This window comes from Chrysoperla carnea, chromosome 1, assembly GCF_905475395.1.
Source record: "Chrysoperla carnea chromosome 1, inChrCarn1.1, whole genome shotgun sequence".
In the NCBI taxonomy this organism is placed as follows: domain Eukaryota; kingdom Metazoa; phylum Arthropoda; class Insecta; order Neuroptera; family Chrysopidae; genus Chrysoperla; species Chrysoperla carnea.
Genome location: NC_058337.1, coordinates 120391518 through 120415943, shown reverse-complemented (window position 1 = coordinate 120415943; position 24426 = coordinate 120391518). Strand labels below are relative to the sequence as shown.

Sequence of the window (24426 nt, the reverse complement as noted above, 5' to 3'; positions counted from 1 at the left end):
TTAGTGTTGTATTTTATAGTTTGTTATAGTTCTTTATAATGGGGTAGTTTTTATACATAATATATGTATTTTTTTCTAAATGAGGTCATTGAACTATTGCGTATCTATTTCCTATAAAAAAAACACGTGTAGTTATGGGTATAAATTCATGTCATTTCTTATTATCCTTGAAAACTTTTAGTGTGCAAAGAGTTTGTTGCTTCGAACGAAGAAATGAAATTATATATTTTGTTAGTAACGAATTACGTTGTTGTTATTAATTTTGTATACAAACGAATTTTAGGCTGGTGACCGCGATCGCATCAGAACAAAATTCGGGGTCAAATGACTAACAACGTATAAAATTATAACAAGTTATACATTTATCTTTATTCTCCAGAAGCATTGAATTTTCAAAATTCTAACATCACCCGTCTCTTTAAGGCAGGAAACTGTGGTAAAACCTACATTTCGACAGAATTTAACGAATTAATTTTTCACAGATTAAGAATAGGGCTCACTATTAAATCCCAAAGTTTCAGAAATTTTGAAAATTTAAAATACGAGATAATTAATGCCTAAGTTCCCAGTTCCCAAATATCCAACTTATTTTTCAATTCTGTCGAGAGAATTTTTTAATATCGTCAAAAATAGCTGGTAGGACAGTGAGTTTTACATGCTTTGACCAACGAAAGTGCGATCTTTGAAGCTGATAAGATCGTGATTTGAACTATCAAAAATTTTGCAATTTCGGGATCTTACATTATTCTGAGCTTGTGAAAAAAAATAAGCCAAATATGTCGACAAGTGCTTTCATGTTGGAAATATATTTATTTAAGTATATAGCTGATCATAGTGTTTCATCACTTCCAGGTAAATTTTTTCAGGTTTATATGTGCACTCAATATTTTCGTATTATATCCGAAAAATAATAAAATTACGAAACTGAAAATCTATACAAAATAAAAATTCACTTCCCAGAACTTTGACCAAATTCTTTTAGATAAAGCAGAGAAAGCAACAAAGCTAAAGTCATTTGCCTATTACAATTTTGAATGTAATTGATTGCTAAGGGAACGTTAGTGCTCCTATATTCTAACTAACTAGACAGAATATGGAAACTACTCGATTGAGAATTTCTCTCATTGAATTCTTGCCATCTTGAATGATCTCTGCCTTTTTATAGATTGTTGTTCACCAGGTGATTTTATCTTGTGTTTTGTTTAATCGGCCCTACGAGTTATTAAGGAGCTCTTTAGCGACACTATAGTTGATATTTCAGAAAAATGGATCAAAATTAATTTTACCTATAAAGATGAACTCATGGTTTAAAAATGTACCGCACCGGTTTGATTTTTATGACATAATTTTGTTCAGTATGTAATTTTTATATCATATCTGTAATGAAATTGCCTATACACAATAAACATAAAGAAAATTACTGTTCATTATCACTTATATATTATTTCTTTAGCCTGTATTTACCCAAGGATAATTCCACACGAGTCTACTACTATAGGACTTATTTTGGCAGATAATAGAGCTTATTTTGACATAAAACACCCTCTAGACTAAGTAGGTACTAAAAGTAAAACAAAAAAATCAACCAAAAATACAGGTGGCATATGTTCCTCTCAACGAAATGATTTTGATTAATCATGCCTCGTAAAATTCTCTACTTATTCATACCCAACAAGTGCTCAAGGTAATTGAAAATGTTCACCATATATAAAAGTTATTTAAATATAATTTAAGGTAAACATACAAGTGATTTATTAAATAAAATAAATCACATTATATATATTTTAGTTTTATAAATATATTGATAAAAATTTTCATAACGTGATTATCATAAAATACTATAAGCCATAGCCACCACTCACTTGTTTTGTTGCCTCGCTAACCTCACCAAACGAACAACGTTATGAAATATATACAAGAAGAAAATGTGAACTCAATAAGGTTTATTTTGTGCTAGGTCTATGACCCTCTCTCCTTTTATTTAGGAAAGAGCTTTATAGTCTCCTTGTTAATAATATATTACATGATACGTATATACACACTTCATTCTTTGTATGCTTATATATATATTAAAAGTCGTATAGCCAAACTTACAAAGCTATTTACTTTGATATGAAAGCACTATAGTAGATACAGCGATATGCGTGACATCATTATTTTAGTTGAGACTGTAATAAAATATTCTACTGGTGCCACGATGCTTTTATTTTTCGTTTCAAATTTCTCTAATATATACTTACTTGTATGTTAATAGGCAAAGGATATGTATGCATTAAGTTCGCTTTGGAACCTTGGGATAAATGAAGTATGGTTTCTTCAACAAACGATTTGAAGATGTAAGCAAAAACTGTCATTTATCAACAATCAAATCGGTAAAAACGATGCTATAGCCAAATGAGTAATGAACGCCAAGAACTAGTGCCGTATTTAACGTTTAGGCAGCCTTAGGGACATCCAATAAGACAGAACCTCCTCAAAAAATGATGCCTTTTTACATGAAATTTCACTTTTTGACGGAAAACTAAGTATTTATCGTCCAAACTGTTATCTAGGAGGTATTTTTGGTCGCTGATTACGAATCCAATTTCAGATTACACAAAAACGTGTCATTTTTTGAATACGTGACAGAATTCATGTAATCTGACATCGGATTCGTATTCCGCGACCAAAATACTTACTACACGAGAATTATAAGCCAAAATCAACATTTCAAAAAAATTTGGGCTACATATGCACCCCCTTCCCTGTTTAAGTTGGATGAATGTTCCTTGGGGTGCTGTTTCCCTACTTTTGCTATGCATACCAGCTAATCATTGTACTTTTATATCAAAGATTATCTGGTAATGAAGAAGTTGATGTGCATTTCAGCTCTTTCAGGAAACTGCAATGCCTTTCAATTGAAAAAATTAAAATGAAATTCGAGAAAATTTTTTAACACAAAAAATCAGATGCGATAAAGCTATAAAGCTAAATTATACTAGTTATTAGCTAACAAGTGTTTAATGTGTTTTATGACATTGAAATCTTATTCAGAATATATTTGGTCATGATGACAACGAATTGTAGAAACGTACCATCTCTTTCGCAATTGAAGTTGACTAAAAACAAACTTCGCTTTTCAATGCTACAAGGTTGGTTAAACTCTTTAATGGTCATGACTATTGAAAGAAATCCATGAAAAGATCTCGACTATGATGGAGTCATAGATCAATTTACAAATTTTTCCCTTTTTAAATTTATGAGGATTTCAATCCAATTAAAAGGACCTCCAACAAAAATTAGCCTCTGCCTGCAGTTGCCCATTCTGAATTTTTTTAAAGATTTTAAAAACTATACAAAAAAAAGTTTAAAACTTCACAAATCGGAAGTAGAATTGCATAATTTTTAAAGAGCTGCACGTTGAAGCCTTTCCTGACAAAACTCAAAAACTAAAATCATAAAAATCTTGACCTCATATTTCTAGCAGTATATTTAGGTTGTTTTTAATTTTTTTTTTTTTTTTCGTTTTTGTTTTTCTGGAAATTCCGACATATATTATGTATGTATACATACAGTAATATATAATAATAATATATGTTTCTAGATATCGATTTTTTTAAATGGCCGTTTCTATTTTGAATAACAAAAATAGAACGATTAATTTATTATTCCAAAAATAATTATACACGGTAAGGAAGTATCATTTTATATCATTTACGTAGTGGATATAGAGAAACATATAGAATTCGAAAAATAAAAAAAATTGTATAATTCTTAAAAAGAAAATTCTATATTAATTTTATAAATAACTTTTTATTCAGTATTATAAAATACAGTTTTAAAATATTCATAAAGCACGCTTTATTAACAGGTGACCTAAAAAGTACAAAGTATTTTTATTTTAATATAAAGCTCAACGTTGTAAAATTTAAGACGCTTTCTGCTGTCATAGTTGTAAAAAGTTTAGTTAAAAAGTACAGTTAGTATCGATCTCCAAGCTTACCGTAAGCAAACCTAGCTTTCGAGTCGAAGGTAATAAATTTGCATAATTTAAAATCATTTTGACAGCCGGAAGTGGATGAAAACTGGATTGAAAATCCCAATACAGACATTAATACTATTTAAGCTAATGAAAATGGATGAAAATTATTATTTTTTAGAAAAAGTTTTCAATAAAGTTGTTTTAAGTTCTATTAGACGAACAATATACAAAAAATATCCAATTATATTAATTTTTGAAAGCTGTTTCTTATAAAATAAGTGACTAACTTAAAACAAGAGGAAATTACAAGCCTTAATTGAATTGAGAAACTTTCTAATTTAGTTTTTTCTGTAACTGGTACCATTATTACCACTGTTCAAAAATATACTTGCATGCGAATATTCTTCTGTATCTTATCAGTTAGAAACATGAGTGGACTTTTTATAGGTCAAGGTCAAATACAAGGTCACAATAAAATTTTCCTTTTAAAGCTTAACAATTTTTCTCTGAAACATTTTTCTCGATTATAACTATTTTCTCTGTATGTTTGAAGGGTGATTACAAGCAGATTAATGAACTAGCAAGATTGTAGTTTTTCCCTGTGACTTTCTTCGCGTGGTCTTTTGATTAATCTGCTTCCTTATTTTTCTATGGAAACGATTTTTATACAAAATAAAGTTGAATTGCAGGAACTGAGGGTATTAACCATCGTTAAAAATACGTCCAAATTTAATTTTGCTATGATGTACAATAATCGCGATAATCGAGATTCAATAAAAATCAAGGGTGCTATCGTGATGCAGTTTTTAAAAGCATAAAAATGAATCATTTTAGATATATATACAAACAAACAATGCTACTTTTGAGTAGTTGGATACAGCGGCATTGAAAGTACGAAAAATATTCTATTCTATTCTATTAAAAATTCTTCATTTTAGCCTTTTTTGATCTAAAATGACTCGTTTATCGTTCTTCATATTATATGAAGTAAAATTCGGTTGTTACTAACCGAGAAAGAGAAAATTTGTTGAGCTTGTGTATATAATAATAATATGTAGCTATTATCTTTTGTAAAGTTAGATACATATACTTTCATATTCATAAAGTTAACGGTGTATTAATGAATGAGACAGACATCCAGGAGGCTTACACAAACACAATCTTCCAAAACCTACAGGAACACACACACACACGGGAAACACACAAAGCAGGTAGTTGTTAAGCATTCATCATAGTTGTTGATAATATAATAAACAACAAATGTAGAATAATATGTACATAGAATATTCGAGTTTGTGTTTTTGTATGTATATGGGTGTATATATAGAAAAGTTATTCTCATTTCGTCCAGAGTATTCTAAAGATATATAGAACACGTCTTACTGACTGACTGAAAATGAGTAGGTTGTATGTCTCGTGAAAAAAAAACCTATACAAATATAATGGGAAAATTGAGAACTTTTAGGAAAGGTAGACCGAACATCGAGTAATTTACGATTAATTGATAATATATTTTATTATAGTACAAGAGATGGTATAAGGTCGATCTTCACCCATCTGATGAGACAAATTTTTTATGATTTTTAATTAATTTTTAAACACTATCATAGTTTTTCTATCAAAAAGTGTTCATGGGGTTTTTTGATTTAATTAATTTTAATCAATTTTCTCCATGAACGGCTTTTTACAAGTTTTTATTTAGTTTCAGCTGTCCCGTTGTCTGTCTGTAATCAAATCTTGCAAGTCAAATTTGATCTACTTCCCGATTTCAGATTGAGTTGAAATTTTGCATGGACATTTAGTTTGGCGTCCTGATTTTCTCATCGCTTCCACCATATATAAATTTTTTTAAGTCTTAAATTAAAAATTTTAATAAAAAATACTTTTTAAGAGACAAGCTTTTACTATACTAAAAAGTAGAAAATAATTTTATCTATGAGTCACTCAATACCCGACTATTTGTAAAAGCTTGATCCGCTTATTATCAAGAATGAATCGAAAATCGAATAATTAGGCATGTGGAGTAGATGAGGCATTCCGATTCATTTTCGATATTTTAAATTGAGCGCCTCAAGCTTTTACAAGCTTTTTGATATTTTAAATTCGAAATTCCAAAAGCGAATTTTTTTTATTTCATTAAATACGTCACTAAAAACATTTAAAATATTATGATAAGCACTTGTGCTTTTTTCATTTAGTTTAATAAAGCAAGCTAGTTCAAACATTGCGTGCAAAATACATCATTGCGATTTTGAAATAAAGATTAAATAACTCTTTGAAAATATATTTACTATTTTTAGTTATAATAACGAAAATTTTTCCATAAAGTTTAATAAACTTTTAATTTAAAAATGATTTTTTTTAAAGAAAATTTATTCAGTTATTTTAAATTAAATTGATTTATTAAATAATATAGGCAACATTATGACATAAATGTTTAAATCGTTGTGTGGAAATCCACAGTATTTAGGATATCGGAATTTACAAACATATTTTTGGGTTTTTCTCATAATATGTAATAAATAATTACAATTAAATACATATTTAAACAACAAACTAGCTATGTTTCAACTGTGTTCCGTACCCGAAAAAGCTAAAAATTTGTGATGATCTTCAAAATTGATTCAGTTTGGAAAAAGCATGACCTATAATATAATTTTAACATATAAATAATTACGTTGGAAATGAATGGTCAAATAAACCTGGCTCCATTAATTTCGAAAAGTGAAATGGTAAAATATTTAAGTAAGTCAAAACAATAATTCAAAAGAACAAAGTCAACTCAAATATTTCAAATTCAATAAAAAAATTGCCAAAAATTTGTCAATCTAATTTCTTTGACTAACACTATGATATTGATTTCAGAAGGAGGGTTATAAGTTTATAGTGTTTATCTGTACGTCTGTGTGTTTCTCAGTGACATCTTAGCCCTTAAACGGTCGAACCGACTTGATTGAGAACATTTTATAGCTAAGTTTTCAAAAATTGGTTTACAAGGAATTAATCGCATTTATCGGGGGTTTTTTAAATTTTGTAAATTTCACTTGTCATTAAACTGTCTGGTAAAAGATTATTTAAATTAATTCAAATAAAAAAAAATGAAATTGATTGTTTTAAATTATACAGTTTTTTTTTATCGATGCAAAAATTTGAATGCAAAATACTAATTAGCGTTAATATAAAGGTTGTCTATAAATTTTTGATTATTTATACATGAATTTGCATTTTTTTTAAAATAATATTTTGTCGATTTAAATTCTAATTCATGAAGATATTGAATTACTTTGTGTAATAAATGTAGGTATGCTGTGTTTGTACATAAAAGGTACGTTTAAAGTGTTGTTATTAATATAAACGAACCCTGTACAAACCTTGAACTAAGATAAAATCAGAGGTGGATTATCCGTAAAGTAGACACGTGTCTACAGCCGCAAGGTTGCAAAGGGGAGCGCGTGTGGCATTTTTTAAACAAAACAAAAAATAATTAACATAAAATAATTAATAAATATATGTTAGGTAATTATACAATGTATTACAGGTCAAAACAAGTGAAAACAAATAATTGACTGAGTTAATTGTTGAAATAAAATATTACGTCGTGTATGTAAAGAAAGATAGTCACTCGTAGATAACCACAGTCGTGTATATATAAAACCCGACTGAGGTGTCACACACATAGAACTGATATTCCCAAATAATACATTCTATACATTGTTCTAACCTTATTTGGGCCCTAACGGGTAAACAGTGATGTTTACGAAAAAATGTTTCAAACAAAAGTTGTTTATTTTTTCATAAGGAACAATTTTTACATTTTAACTTTTGCTCAAAAGACTTAAAATTTCTTAATCCGTATCTGTATAAAATCAACCTATTATTATAAATATTGATAATACCTGATACTTTACTAATAATACAGTGTAAATTGAAAATATTGAAGGTAGAATTATATACACAATATTTGACCAGAATATAAAAACTATGATAGCTTAAGACAAACTCATGAGAATTCATTAAAAGGAATTTAACACTAAAATAAAAGAGAATTTTTATGAAAAATAAAGAAATATTTGTAAAATATATAATTTTGAAAAATTCTACTTATGTCTAGAATACAGGAGGATGAATAATCAGATTTACAGTACGAAAATCAACGAAATAATAAAAGATTTCCTAATATCAAAACAACACAATATGTGCTATTTCTTCATTAGAAATTTTTTACCTGAGGGTTAAATTACCACGAAAATCATTAAGGTTATCCATTTAAAGGTTATAGTAATAACAGAGAAACAAATACTATTTCTAACTGTATATCAACTTATGCGTCCCGCCTTTCCTTGTGGGATTTACTCCATTTTAGTATACTTAGCATTACTTTATCAAGATCAAGATCAAATTACAGGCAGTCACAAATTTTCAAATTCAACAACTTTTGTTTGAAACACTTCTCTTGATAAAACCTTTTTTTCAAATTGATTGCATCAAGTTAATAAAAATGTATTTGTTTCACCATTTCTCTTCATCCATGTGCTAAGAATGATGAAGAATGACATAAAGCATCATCTTCAATTAATTTTAAATTCTCTGTATAATAATAAAATATTCAACATTGTATTATGTATTGATAATAATTTCGATGTCGAATTATTAACTTAACGATGCTCCCAGATGAAAGAGTGAAATATCAACCAATCAGAATTTGGTTCTTGTTATGATCGAAGAAAACAAATGGCATGGAAACCAAGTTAGAAAATCTTCATTTTGTTGTATATATATATATAAAGTTTTGGAATAAACAATTTTCGTAAAATAAATCTGATCGATAGACAAAGTTCGTAGAAGAGACAAAAGTTTATTTGTAGTAGTTGTTTAAGACGTACTTGTAACTTGTTCGTAGATTCTTAAGCTTAAGGTAGTTGTCTCGTTATGGTCATAATATCAGAAAACACTAAAATCGATTGACCGTCTCTAACTTCAGATAAATTTAACTAAATTTCGGATCATTAACACAAATAGGTGAGCTTGCGTTTTTAACTCTTTTGAATTCTAGAAAAAAAAGCACACGCTTTATAATTCTAAACAAACAAAAAATTAGTCCAAAAAAATTTGTGTCTCTAGCTATATTCTTACAGTTTCAGAATATCGTAAAATCTGGTGCTGAAAATTGAGGTCTAGGAACAAAATTTTTCAAACAAAAGTAACTTTTTTGTTGCTTTCAGGACGTTTTTAAATCACGCTTTCTTAGGATTATCTTTAAATCAAAATGCATTTTCATTAATGCCCTTTATAAGCTGGTATATTTTTTAATTTAATTTATTTTTTAATTTTAACCCTTACGGTGTTAAATTTATAGATTTTAGCTCTTAAAGTTTTGACATATAAATTCTATATTGAAGTGTTTTAAAAGACATCCTTTATTGTGTAACAAGGCTAAATTTCCTAAGATTAGTTTGGCAAACTATTATTAACTAGTTAAAAACGTGACAAATATTTTCCTATAAAGAAAATTGTAGCAAGTGGCAATCGTTTTTCCGTAAAATATATTTAAAGTGATGAAATAAATGGCATTTTTGTGATATTTCTTCTATAAGTGATTTTTTCTAAATCCTTAGGCATCAATATTTCAAAAACTATGGTAGATATTGTAGAATTTCACTCTTAATTTTCGTCTAATTTTTCCCAAGTTCAAGTAATCCACCCTCAAAATTTGAAACGCAAGTTTCAAATATTTTTACACACTCATTTTTTTTTTTATAAAGGACAAAAATGTTTAGTTCCATTCAAAAAAATCAAATTTGAAGAAGACGTCCCCGTTTAAAAAATGTGAAATGTGATTTTAGTTTTCATTGAAATAAAGGAGTGGAAACTTTTTAAAAAATCACTCTGTGTAATAGATCTATGGAGTAAAAGAGAATTTTTTTTGTTCTGATAATGGACAAGTCGAAATTCGAAAGCTCACTTACGTAAAAAGACCAATGTAGGCGGTATGTTACAATACAATATACACTTGTACATTCATGGAAAACGAGATCAAATGAAAATCTAACTACTGACACAAAATTGTAACTACGCACCAAAAAAAAAAAAACCGGGAGGGAAAATCGATTTTTTGTATATATGTGTAATATTATTATGTTCATTCTTCCAATCGTTGCCATCGCAATGATATGAAAGTCGAAAATATTCGTTGCGCATTCTATGTAACTCTATCCTGTAAATGTATATCTATCTACATGTTGTCGTTGTTGCTTTGCCTATATACTCTGTATCCTGGTGCTCAAAATGATAATAATTCTAGACAATATACATCAGTAGACAGAACTAGCTAACAAACCGAATTATACCGACATATCTGCCACCATCCAAATATATAGACAGATAGACATGTGTCTGACAAATAAAAATACGGGAATATCCAAGTAGTGTTTAGTTTAGAATAAAAGCGTGAAGTCATTTGGAAAGTCAGTTATAAATAATCCAAAAATCGACTTTTGGAAAAATCACTGTCAAGCAGGCAAATTGAACAATTTTGCATATTCCTATATGGTTTCTTAATATCTATCGATTTGTTCAACGCCTGCTGTTTAAGTCTGTGATCGTAGTATATTTTTATTAATCCCCGAACCAAAAGAGAAATCCTAAGAGTTTGTACGCCCGTGTATGTGTCTATCTGTGGCATCGTTGCTCCTAAACGGAACAACCAATTCTGATTTGTTGTTTGCTTGAAAGGTAATTAAATGGAGAGTGTTCTTAGCTATGATTCAAGAAAATCGGTTCAGTTTAGAGAAAGCAACAAGGAAAAAACGGCATTTTTCGGGAGGTTTTTTAAAGATTGTAAATTTTACACTTGTCTTCCGATTGTCGCATAGCAAAATGATTTTCTCGATAGTAAATTTGTAGCTTTTCTTGTTCCCGGTGGTAAATTGTGGGTATCGCAAAACTTTGAAGCGAAAATCTGATCTGCAAGTAAAAAATCTTCAGCTCTTTTCATATTGGGAACATGATTTTGCCATGCAACAGTTGATGACTTAATAAAAAACTACGATAACATGCTTAAACTGGAGTTCAAATACATTTCAAATGTTGAATAAATAGATTTTCATTTTAAAATGATAGTAATTTACAATAATACTGTTAAATTTAAATAGACCACTGAAGTTTTGTTTTAATTTAAGCTTGCTTATGACTGCCTTATGATTGTGGAATAAAGTGGAAGAAGTTTCAAAGGAATGGTTATCGATAAAAATTGTTATTATCACGAATTGGGGACTAATTTTTTAATTTTGACAATAAGAGATAATCCTGATGTCGACTTGACCATATTATCCATAAAAATGTAAAACTAGACTTGATACCATGACAAAATTTGAAAGTGAAATTAAAACTGATTAAAAAACGCAGAAGTTATATAAGCAATCGAAGATTGCATTCATAGATTGCCCATCTTCTTTTAATAAAACAAAGTTTTATATATAATCTCTATGGCGATCCCCACGTATGACGTCACAAGTAGGTAGTATCTTCCTGTTTGTTTCATTAGGAATTTTAACCGTTCATATCATGCATACTAGTTAAGATTTTTAAAACCCAACTTCACTTTTCTATTCGTGAAGTGAGAATTCTTCATCTGAAGTGTTAACAAAAATTTAATCGGATCCCCTATTTGACTTGTGCGAAATTTAATCCAAATAAAATTAACCCCAAATAACTTTCCAACCAAGTTCGCGGCTACGTCCTACACTAATAAGTTCAAACCAATGTTCAAAAGATAACATTTTAAACAGACACATATATAGATATATAGACAGACTTTCCTATATACAATGGAAAAATAACTCTCACTATGGTTGTAGGTGTACAGAAAAGAGTATGAAAACGTGGAGACAAAAAGAGTCTGTGTAGAGAGAGAATAAAATGGTGAAAGTGGTGTTCGAATGAAAATAGGTCATGCGAACAGAATGCAAATGTCTAACCCAATTTAAGGAAGGAGTTGTGAGAATGTGTTATATACAACAATTTTCATACAAAAGTCGATGGACAATTTGCAACAAAGGCGTTTTATGTGACTTACAAGTACATCGTCGAACATAGACACTAGGTCTGTGTGTCTGTGTGTGTGTATGTGTGTTTATGTACACCCTAGACGGATATAAATCTTATCCAGACGAATCATATAATTCTACCACCCACTCTCATTCTACTTCATCATACCATTTCGGAGTACCTTTTTTTTTCCTTGTTGTTCCTACTCCGGTTTTGTGTATTCCCTTTTTTTTTTTTAATGTAATTTTTAATTTTGTCGAATTTATTTTTGTTGAACACAAGCATAAATGTATTAAACCAATTTGATCCGGCTCACTAAAAAGGTCGCAATTTAATTGATTTTTTTATTTTCCTTTAAAACAGAAGATAAAAAATAGTATCATTTAAGATAATTAAGATGCTGTCTCGTGTCATGAATCATCATGCTCATTAAATAAAAAGTGATCCAATTTTTTAGTTTCCTATGTTTGTAAAGTGAATACTTTTCCTTGTTTCCATAAGCGAAGTCGTTTAATTAACTTCAAATTGTTCACTTGTTCTACGCAGAAATGACAATTCTGTAAGAACTGTCTTGAGACTTTTACGGGAAGATTATGGTCAATTTAATCATTCTAGTAAGAGTATAATTTGTGCAAGAGCATTGTGCAAAAGTTCGAGGAACCTGTAAGATTTGAAGATAAGATAAGGCGTGTGTATCATCGCGCCATCTGTTCAGCCAAGAATACACCGTTGGAATTTTTTTGAGGGACTTTCTTAAGAGTCGCGTCTATATACAACAAGCCTACAACGTTGGAGCACTTTAAAGCTAACATCCACCGAAACAACTACCCGAAAAGGCAGCGAATATTACCTCGAATGAATAAACTGCTACAGAAATGTTTTCTTCATTATAAGCTCATAGAAGGCATAATCCTGATGTCGAATTGGCCATATTATGAATAAAAATGTAAAACTAGGCTTGATACCATGAAAAAATTTAAAACTTAAAAGTTAAAAGCAATCAAAGATTGCATTCAAAGGTTGTCCATCTTTTTTCCATCGCAAAACAAAGTTTTTTCTTTAATCTCTATGGCGATACCCATGTATGACGTCACTGATCGATATCTTCCTCTTTGCTTAATTAGGAATTTTAAACGTTCGTATCTTGCATGCTTTTAAGGATTTTAAAAACCAACTTCTCTTTTCTATTCGTAAAGTGAGAATTCTTCATCAGTGATAAAAAAATTCAGTCCGATCCCCTAAATTCGAATACTAGATTCTATCAAATGAACGACTATTTTTCACAAAGAAATCTTTGAAATGTAATTTTTTCATAATTTGAAACTACATTCCCTGCCCACTCTGGATAATAGTTTTTAGAAAAAATTATATAAATAGCGTAGAAAATTGACTATAATATAATTTGTGACAGCTAACTTCCGTTATTTAAATATACCACATGGAAAATATGGAAAAATTCTGTATAATACAACAAAGCTAATATCAAAATTCAAAACAACATATATGATTAGAAATCAAAATTTAGTGAGGACAAAAAAATTGGTTATAAATAAATGCATGCCATTAATTGTATAATATTATGACCTTAATTAAAAATGCATTCAAATATTATTTTTGATGAACAAATATTGACGTAATTTAGGTGAGGGGTGGTGGGACGTAGAGGTGAAGCGGGCGAACACACGAAATTCATCAAACAAAACAAAAAATTAAATGCAAATTAGGATAGCCTTGAGAACAAAAAAAATTTATTTTTTTTCAAATATAGAAAAAAACTAGTTGAATCTCATTGAAAAATCATAGGTACAATCATAGATATAGCACATCATCGTTTACGCCAATTTTTTCCGCACACATTAAAAACCTTCTACCCAGAACTAAACAATCTGACAAATTGCCAAATGCCCAATCATTTGCGACAAATAAGGTATCCTACGATAAAAATGCCAAATTTGTTTGATACATTTTTATTCCGGCGATATTCGACGATATTCGCAATATTTAATGTAGGGAATGTCAAATTAATTGTTTTCTATCTCCGTTTTAATGGAAAACCTTAATTGAAGTTATGTAAAATTAAAATATAGTTATTGATTATTATAATCTTTACAATATCCAACTGCGTGCAGCAACTGACTTTTGATGGACTAACCCGGTTTATAGATTAGTTGTATAATTAAGCTTTAGATATTGTTTCTACTATTTCGATAAAACTCTCGCGATTTCGGTCAACAAATTGTTAACAATGTGAGCATGTCGAAAAACCAAAATTTATCGAATACTTTATAGTGGTTTTAATGAGCATCTTTGAGAATATAAACTGCATCAAGAATTTTCTACCAGTACTTAATTTTTAGGTGAGAGTGGCTGTTCTGGGGTTAGACAACATTATCCGTTTTGATCACGAAAAGAGGGTTTTCCCTTTCCCTGCCACTAATCCATGAACCATTTAGATCTGGTTAAGAACAGCGGAAGTGCTTTGACTTCATCGGACTTTAGGTCGGAGAGAACGTCAAATATGTCCATTTCCCCATGGCAAGAGCTGGGCAGAGACCGAGAATATGAGACATCGTTTCCTCGTCCTCTCTACTGTGACAGCTCTCCTACCAGCAAATAATCTTGATTTACTGGTAGAGCCTAGTCGTTCAGCGTGTTTGCCGCCTGGCGAGTGTCCTATAATAGCCGCAAAGATTTTATTTATAGAGGACCTTTGAAGCTTTGTAAAATTTTCGGAACTCCAAACATTTAACCAAAATTTCATTGTCTAACTACAAAATGGGGTACAACACCTTATAATAATTTGTAATGAGCACTTCTGAGAACAGTAATAAAACTGTATCAAAAATTTTCTGCCACTGTTTAATTCTTGGCAAAATACAAAAAGGCTCAGCGCTCAAAATAAATATCCTCGATTTGTGCTTGAAGAATCATAATAGCAGTGAAAATTTACTTTAAATCAGTTTCAATTTATAGACAACAATGCTCAAATGTTTGATTCAATAATGACTTAAGTCACTGAAGGTATATACTTACATACAACTGCTGTGAATGCAACAAACATAATGCGGATCATAATATACTTTACGAAACTTACTCGCATACAATCGTTATACATTCGGATGGCGCAGTTGCATTTTAGAGAAAACGATTTTTTATTGAATATGAGGGGGTGTTACGATCCATTTTTTTTTTTCGTCCTGACTTACTTAACACACTTATAAGAGGATGGAGGCCATTACATAATATGATATAACGAATTTTTTTATTTAACAAAAAAATGTGATGCATACAGCCAATGTACTCGGCCTCCACTTGCCATTTTTTTTTAAATATGAATATGTTCACTGACAAAAACAATACTTGAAATTAATTAATGATTCATCGATTGCGTTCGTTGTGCGACGATTTTTTGGATGCATTTATAAATATTTGTCAAGTTATTAACAAAAAAAAATCACTAATTATTGTGATTTAAGGAATTAAATATGATTAGATCACAATTTATTTTTGTGTGCAAAAAAAAAGTAAATATTAAAAAAAATAAAACTAATCTTCACACATTTTTATCTATACTTAGTTATGTATTCGGCAACTTGTATCGTAGTAATGATATGACTATCACATAAACATGATAGTTATATGCCAGTTATATAACTATTTATAATATGGTTTATATTAATTTTTCAACTTTCACTTTTTCTCTATATAATATTATTAAGGGAAGTCATATGTAGGTATATAAAATCTTTTATTTAGAACATTTCCACAAATCCATACTGATTTTATTACGAGAGCGCATAAATAGAAAGAGGTAGCATTGAAATATTGTGTAGGTATATAGGGTTTGCCATTTCAATCTATAATTATCTAGCTCGTTTTGTAGTTAACCAATCAAAAAATAACTTAACTAAAAGTTGCAGAGTTTGAGAGTCCATCATGTTCTGATATCAGATTGAACCTAGTTCTTCGGGTTTCTCAAATAGGATCCTAAACGGTAATATAAGAGATAGAATAACACTTATGCTTTAGCTAAAAGTTATCAAGAGCAATAGAGGATATTCACCTGTGTACACGACTTTGATCTGCAATTATCGATAAAGTTTAAGATCTTCAATTTTCTATCGATTAAATGCAATAATGACATATTTTCAAGTAAAGTTTTCAAGCATTTCCTCCGAAAGCACGAGAGGAAAAACTAGGTCCAATCTGATGTGAGAACATATGATGTTCCCATCAAACACTACAATTTTTGTTTGAGATACTTTTAACTACAAAACGAGCCTGTATGCTTCAGAGGAGAAAATAACTGAATTTGTTATTACTCCGATCGAACCATTGATTTTGCCACAAAATTAACTTAACTCTAAAATTGTAGACCACATTCCAAGATTGAAATTGTAACGCAACTTAGTTTCAGTATATACAAGATATTTAAATAAATAACTTTATATTTAATTTAAAAATTCACGTGTTCCAATTTAATCAGTCGCCACTATGATCACCACCAAAATTTTATGAGGAATGTCCGCAATGAATAAATGACCTATGTAAAAGTTGTTGGTTTTTTAAGATGGCCTTGAATTTGATCTTAACCTTAAGAGTCACATTAAATTCACTGCATATTTATAGTTAAATAAAAATTGGAAAATAATTCCTAACAATTATCAATTTTAGTTATGAACTATCTTTCGAAAACTTAAGGACGCTCCCAAAAAAATAAGTTTAAGAAAATATTTGAGGCTTACGTTTCAAAATATGAGGGTGAATTCTGTTAGAACTTGGAAAAGTTAGACAAAAATTAAAAGTAAAATTTTTCGATATAAACAATAGTTTTTGAAATATTGATGCCTAAAGATTTAGATTAAATCACTTATGGAAGAAATAACACACAAATGCCATTCATTTCTTCACTTTAAGTGAGTGCATTTTATGGAAAAACGAGTTAACTAATGAATATTAATTTTCCAAATTAATCTTAAGTTAAATTCGCCTTATTACATCAAGAAGCATAACATTGAAAGCACTTCGGTATAAATTTTATATGTTAAAAACGCAAACGGTACAGGTCAATTTTTCATTAAGTTTTTGGCCCATTAAATGGATTATTGATAGATTGAGACTGATCCGCTTGGACTAATATTCGTCTTATGGAATTTCCGATAAAAATTGCATGAAAAGGCTAATTGATTCAATTTGTCAAAAAATCATAGGAAAAGACTTATATTTTAAATGATACCTCCAAGCTTTCTAGTATCTTACTGATTTTCCAAGTTGAACGTCTCTTTACTAAGAAAGGTCGGTTACAACTTTCTACGCCTTAATAGGTAAATATATATTAGTATCATGTTTTATTCAAAGAATTGACGTTTTCTGAGAAATATTTTCGTCCAGATAGTAAATTGATGATTAAATTATTCATGGAATTTTTCGATTTATATTTCTTTATAATAGACATAATATTAGTTAACAAATAATTGTTAAATAAGGCAAAACCGCAGGCAAAAACTTAAATTCTTTTACATTATTTGTTGAAAATTTTCTAAAACGGCACATATTGAAAGAACTTTGTCATTACAGATTGTATTTTTATACCATGCATAAATGTAATATGCAAGGTATACTAACTTTAGTCCCAAGTTTGTAACGCTAAAAAATATTGATGCTATGAACAAAATTTTAGTATAGGTGTTTATAAAATCACCTTATTAATCCATTTTCGGTTGTCTGTCCGTCTGTCTGTCAACACGATAAAACGAAAAAAGATATCAAGCTGAAATTTTTACAGCGTACTCAGGGCGTAAAAAGTGAGGTCGAGTTGGTCGAAATGAGCAACATAGGTCAATTGGGTCTTCCGTAGGACCTATCTTGTAAACCGTTAAAGATACAACAAAAGTTTAAATGTAAAAAATATTCCTTATAAAAAAAATAACCAACTTATGTTTGAAACATTTTTTCGTAAACATCATTGTTTACCCGTAAATTGTATAGTATGTATTATATGGGGTCATCAGTTATGTATGTGTGACATGTATGTATGTATAATGTGATAGAGTAATCAACACTGTCTGTGTATGGTAGTTGAACAATTAACTCAGTCAATAGTTTGGTTTAACTTTTTTTTTTCCAAAAATCAGTTTTTCAGGAAATAATTTTTATACGCAATAAAAAAAAATGAACAAATACTTTAAGTACATATTGTATGTATACACATACGCTTAAAAATCTTATCAGCCCACCAAAAATATGTAGTAAAAGTGATTAATTACGTCATCATGTAATGAGATAATATGCATTTGCGCAAGTTTAACGCATAAATATTACTAGTTATTTAAGCTAAATAATTATTGTTATTTTGTAAAAAAAAAACGGAACCTTGGGTTTTAATTTATATTTTTTAAGTATTTGTTTTGATATGAATTTTGAATGTAAATAAATCATTACAAGAAGGTTTATTATTTTTGATTATCATAAATTACTTGGTTTATTTTAGGATTTCATTGTAGCATGTGAATGAATGATGAGTAAAGATTGAATCATTGACATAATTTGTAATGATACGTTCATTTTTCTGTTTTATCAATTCACAGGTTAGTCGAAGAAACGATGCAATGGAGCTCGAAAAATTTGAACAGTAAGTTGAATTTGAATGCGGTTTTCGGCATTGGGTTCGTTAAAGTATCAGGAAATTTTGTGACCTAAATTGATTTATAAGAAATTAAAAATATGCAATTTGGATAAATAATATGCATTTTATAATTGCATTTTAAATTAACCGTAAATATATGAAAGTCACAATACGGTTATTAGTGGTGAAAATTATTAAAAGCTTCTTACTCGGAGATTTTTGAAGTCGCTGAGCACGAATATTAATCTCCAAAGTATCTGGTGAACAGAGTAAACGGTTTCTCCGTCGTCAACTGGATTTTTTGGGAAATTCGTTAAATTATTGGTTCAAATTCGTATGTCGGGATAATTTGGGTTCGCTGAGCAGAATTGATCTCCGAGGTACCTGGTGCCTAGAGTACTTCAGATACTCTGGTCACCCAAGGTACCTCAGGTACTCTGTGTACTCGGGGCACCAGACACCTCAGAGATCAATTCTGTCGCGATATTCCTACTCAGTGCCTCTAAAAACTCCCGTGTAACGAGTTTGGATCGATTATATAACCAATTTCCCGAAAAGTCCAATAGACGACGGGATACCACGGTTTCCCCTTGGCATCAGGAGACGACGGGGATACCGTCTACCCCGGTAATTCGGAAACTAATTTTTTTTCGTTGATCTCATAAGACCAATGTTAAATATGCCTACTTTTGAAGTCATTTATTTATTTAAATAGTCGGGAAATCCCCTCTTAAACTTTCAGTATTGATTAAGACTTCGGTTCAACTTCATATAAAAAAAAGCCTTCTATCCAAAATTGCCCTGACGCTCGTAGAACCTTAATAAAATATATCTAAGATAATTTTACATTTTGTGTGTTCTTTTGTACTTTAAATTAAAGCTACGAAACTGAATTTGGATCAGCCTTTTAGATCAGCTCTTTAATCAGTTTTTAATGTGCTTTTAAAGAGATATGTTTTCCTGGTTGCATTTCGGTTTTTTTAAAAACAAAGTGGGAGATCATTACCGATTAGAATTAATTTTCACGTGTGTATGTGAATGTGTGTATCAGTAAAATATATTTGAATACACACTTTATACATCTATTTATTAACAGATTCGACATTGAGAGCACACAGCTAAGCTAACTAAAAAACATTTACTTAAAAATATTTTGTGAACTGTCAAGGTCTCTCTCCTCCAACATAATAACGAATACATAACATATAAATTATTGTCAGAGTTTCAAATCTCTTCTCTAATCTAACACACAAATTATATTTTATTATTAACAATAGCATAACAATATACAATTCATTTTTATTGCGCTGTGTAGAATACTACGCGATATTCTGTGTGTGTGTAAGTGTTTAGGCTGCCTTGTCTGCGCGTAAATTTTATACGCATTTCCTACTTAAAAAAAAAAACTAAGTACATTTTATTTTTTATAAGTTAACATAAAGTCGATTTGTTTTAAAAACCGGCTTAGGAAAAATAGCGATCGTTACTTCTTAGAAATAAATATTCAGTATCTTTTCTTTGATTAAATTAATGTAAATAAAATGTAAGCTTTTCGAGTTATTAATGAGTATGTTTAAGCTGCTTTGCCCGTGTGTAAATATTATACGCATTTCCTACTTAAGAAACCAAGCAAATTTATTATATAAGTAACATATAGTCGAAATATAATAGAAGAACCGGCAAAGCATTCGTTACTTCTTAGAAATATATTCAATATCTTGTTTTTGATCAGCTTAATGTAAATAAAATGTAAACTTATCCAATTATTGATCAAAAAGTGTTCAAAAATGTCAAAAAATGTTGGCCTTTCAATAAATTATGTGTTTATTAAACTTTATCCTTTAATAATAAATAGGTACATATTGTCTCTTCATTTTTTGAATTATTTGCAGTAAGACCAAGCAAGGGTGAAATTGAGAGAGCTACCTTTTGTAAATTATGGACCCAGCTAATGTTTAATTTTGCCTCACCGGTCAAAAATTAATGAATATTTGCTTTTTTCTAATTTTAAAGATAATCAACTTTCCGAAACTGTAAGTTTTCATCCGGCACTAAAAATAGAAATTTTCGATCTGTCGGAGGTCAGGAATGCTTTGTTTGATGTCGAGCTAACGTTGAGAGTGTCGACGAACCGAGTATTTTATCATCAGAACAAGGAAAAAGCAAATATCCATCATTTCTAACTTATCAAAACAATTAAGAACTTACCGGACCCGTAATTTAAAAAGGGTAGCTCTTTCAATATAGTGGTTGTTTAGAATTTTTAGACTATCTTAGAGCTATGTCCCAACAATTTTTTGACTTGTAAATAAGCCTGAAAATCTACAGTACCTTTATACCAAAAAAGCCGTTTTACCAGCGTTTTTTCTAGTTAATTTTGATTTTATCCTTAAATGCATCTCTACTACTTAGCATACATAATGTGGGTAGGGGAAAAAGCCGGCTTTTATGGTAGGTATACCGGCATTTGTCTGTGATTCATGAAGGGAAACTGACAGAATTTTTTCCATACATAGCCGGTTGTTTTGCTCTTATTTATGCAGCAACAGTTTAATCAACTTCTCCTTTGGTATTAATGGACAAAAGGGATAATGGGATTCAAGAAAACTTTCAATTTCAAACTATTTTTGCATCTTAGTACGCTTGCACACGTAAGTGTTGTCATGGTTGACAAAATTTCCACCTTTGTGCAGAAATGGTAAATTCGTTTTCGTCGTTAAAAAATAAATTATTTATAACCTGTAGCAATTGCTTGACATACATTCCGACCAACGGACGGTGATAACAAAAATTTTCAAGAACAGGAAATGGTTACATTGAATTGAGAAAAATAACTAACTTGATAGTTGATTACAACAATCTTTCTCTCTTTTACTGCCGTATGCATATTTCGTTAAAAATGTTTCAAACAAAAGTTGTTTCTTTGTGCGAGTAGCATACGCACTTCCTACTTAAAAATAAATATGTTCTCATAAAACCGGCTTCAACAGAAATATCCAACAACTTAAAAGATCTCAAAGTTTTTAAGTAAAATATATACTTTTATCCTGTAGGATATTTTTAATTCAAATTTTAAATAAATGTTAAGAATAATCAACAAATGAGGCCAAGTAAATTTTATTTGGAATTGTCAAACAGTATTTGTTATAGATACATAATTCATTAAAATTTTGGTCAAGTTTAGGTCAAGATCAATTTTAATAGTTTTGAAGGTGAATTTTTAAACCATAAACTTACCTCTCATTTCCATGCCGTTTGGGTTTAACACAACAGATCACACTTATCCAACAACAACAAAAAGAACAAAAATCCAAAAAAAAAACGCCCACGTTTACGGCTTTTCAAACGAAGCCGAAACTTTGGTGAATTTGTAAAAAATTCATTGAAAACTATAGAAATTTTTCACTCACTCAATCCAAAAAAAAAAATTGAATCAAACTCAAAAAAACAACTCAAAAAACTTAAACTTAAAAAAAAAATTGCATCCAAAAAGAAAAAAATTTTCGTTTTTCCCTAAAAAAATAAACTCAATTCCGTATAAGTTGACTTGTTAACTAATTCTGTCATCAAACCAGGAAAAAATTCACTGATGAACTTCTAATGTTTGCGATTTGTATTAGTATTAGTGTGTATATGTTTAATTTGTGTATATATTATTTGGTAATAAGGGGGGGCCAAAATAGTAACGGGGTGTTGAGGGGGATAGGACCAAACGGGCTACCAAATATACAACAACGATAAGAGGATTATTATTATTATAATATGTTGTGTGTGTGTGTGTGTGTGCAAATGAACGCGGTGTGGAGTGGGGGGACTTATGATTGCGATGAAAATGCGGGCGTCCAATACATATGAACATACATACATAACAAAAACTTCAACAAAATAGCACAGCATGGCGCGGCGCACATCGTGATGGCTTGCGATTTTATAATATTCTCTATTAGCAATAATAATAATTAGGTATAGGATTTTTATGTTTTTAATGAGAACAAAAATTTTTTTTTTCACTAAAAATACAAAACGTGTTTTTTCTTTATACAGGGTGTGCTATTTATGCATATTAATACCTGGCCAGAGGCGCCCATCTATTAAAAAAATGACCTGAACAAAAATTGTAGAGTTTGATGGAAGACATAATGTTCTGCATCATATTGGACCTTGTTCTTTTTTTTTGTTTAATAGCCAATTTAGATTCTAAGCGGTAAGAGATAGAATAACACTTTAAATTAGAAAGTTCATCGTCATAAGAAAAGTTACAAATTTTAATCAAAACAATTTTTCGAAAAATTTTATCTTTCGGAGGAAATGCGACGAAATATGCTTGAAGTTTATCGATAATTGTAGGTCAAAGTGGGGGACACAAGAAAATGTCCTCTATTGCCCTTGACAACTTTCGACTTAAGTATTTTCTGCAGTTAGCGCGTTTTCTTCCGATTAAATGGAATAATAACCTATATTTAAGTCGTACTTCCTCCGAAAGCTGGCGACTTTTGAAAAAATGGTTTGTATGAAGAATGTTAGTTTATTTTATGAGAATCAGCTTTCTAATTTAAAATGTTTTTCTTTCTTTTATCGTTTAGGATGTAAATTGTTCATTAAAGAAACCAGAAGACTTTTGTTAAATCTAATGCCAGAACATGATATTCCCCATCAAACTCTACAATTTTTTTTGAGGTCATTTTTTAATAAAAGGCGCGATATTCAGATGCATAGATTAAAATGGCCCACCTTCTATATTCTGAAAGGAGACATAATGAAAAAATGTGTGCATAATGAAAAAATATATTTTCATAAAAAACAAGTGAAAACAAACAATTGACTGAGTTAATTGTTGAAATACCATGCATAAATAGTGCTGATTACTCTATCACATTGCACATACATATACAATTTATATGATACATACTATACAATTTACGCCTAATTTGCGCTCTCACGGGTAAACAGTGATGTTTACGAAAAAATGTTTCAAACAAAAGTTGTCAAGACCCAATTGACCTATGTTGCTCATTTACGAACTCGACCTCACTTTTTAGGTTCTGAGTACGCTGTAAAAATTTCAGCTTGATATCTTTTTTCATTTTTGAGTTATCGTGCCCACAGACGGACGGACGGGTGGACGGACAACCGGAAATGGACTAATTAGGTGATTTTATGAACACCTATACCAAAATTTTGTTCGTAGCATCAATATTTTTAAGCGTTACAAACTTGAGACTAAACTTAGTATACCTTGCATATTACATATATGCATGGTATAAAAATACAATTAATAGTACTCATAAGAATTTCTCCTTACTGATGAGAACTTCACTAAAATTTTTGCTCAAAATGTTAGGTATTCAGTAACATTTCAATTTTTTTTCTAGAGAGCGCATATAAGAAACCCTTTCTTTTTATACCATGTATATATGTAATATATATCAAGGTATACTAAGTTTTATCCCAAGTTTGTAACGTTTAAAAATATTGATGATACGAAAAAAATTTGGTATAGGTAGGTGGTCTTGCAACACAATAACTCAAAAACGAAAAGAAATTTCAAGGTGAAATTTTTACAGCGTGTTAAGCACGTAAAAAAAGTGAGCTCGAGTTCGTAAATGAGCAACATAGTTCTAAGGTAAACCGCTAGAGATAGAACAAAAATTTAAGTGTAAAAAATGTTCCTTATATAAAAATAAACAACTTTTGTTTAAAACATTTTTTCGTAAACATCACTGTTTACCCGTGAGGGCTAAAATTAGGTGCAAATTGTATAGTGGAACATGTATGTATGTGTAATGTGACAGTA

General features: G+C 29.8%; 1 protein-coding gene across 1 annotated transcript in view; it reads right to left on the bottom strand.

Moving 5' to 3' along the window:
* LOC123306221 (zinc finger protein chinmo) overlaps nucleotides 1–22030 on the bottom strand; it is a 112939-nt gene extending 90909 nt beyond the window's left edge. The window contains exon 1 of the mRNA XM_044888148.1: nucleotides 21870–22030. Within this exon, the coding sequence (XP_044744083.1) occupies nucleotides 21870–21882 (13 nt within the window). The 5' untranslated portion in view covers nucleotides 21883–22030. The remainder of the gene's footprint in view (nucleotides 1–21869) is intronic.
* Nucleotides 22031–24426: the final 2396 nt, after the last annotated feature.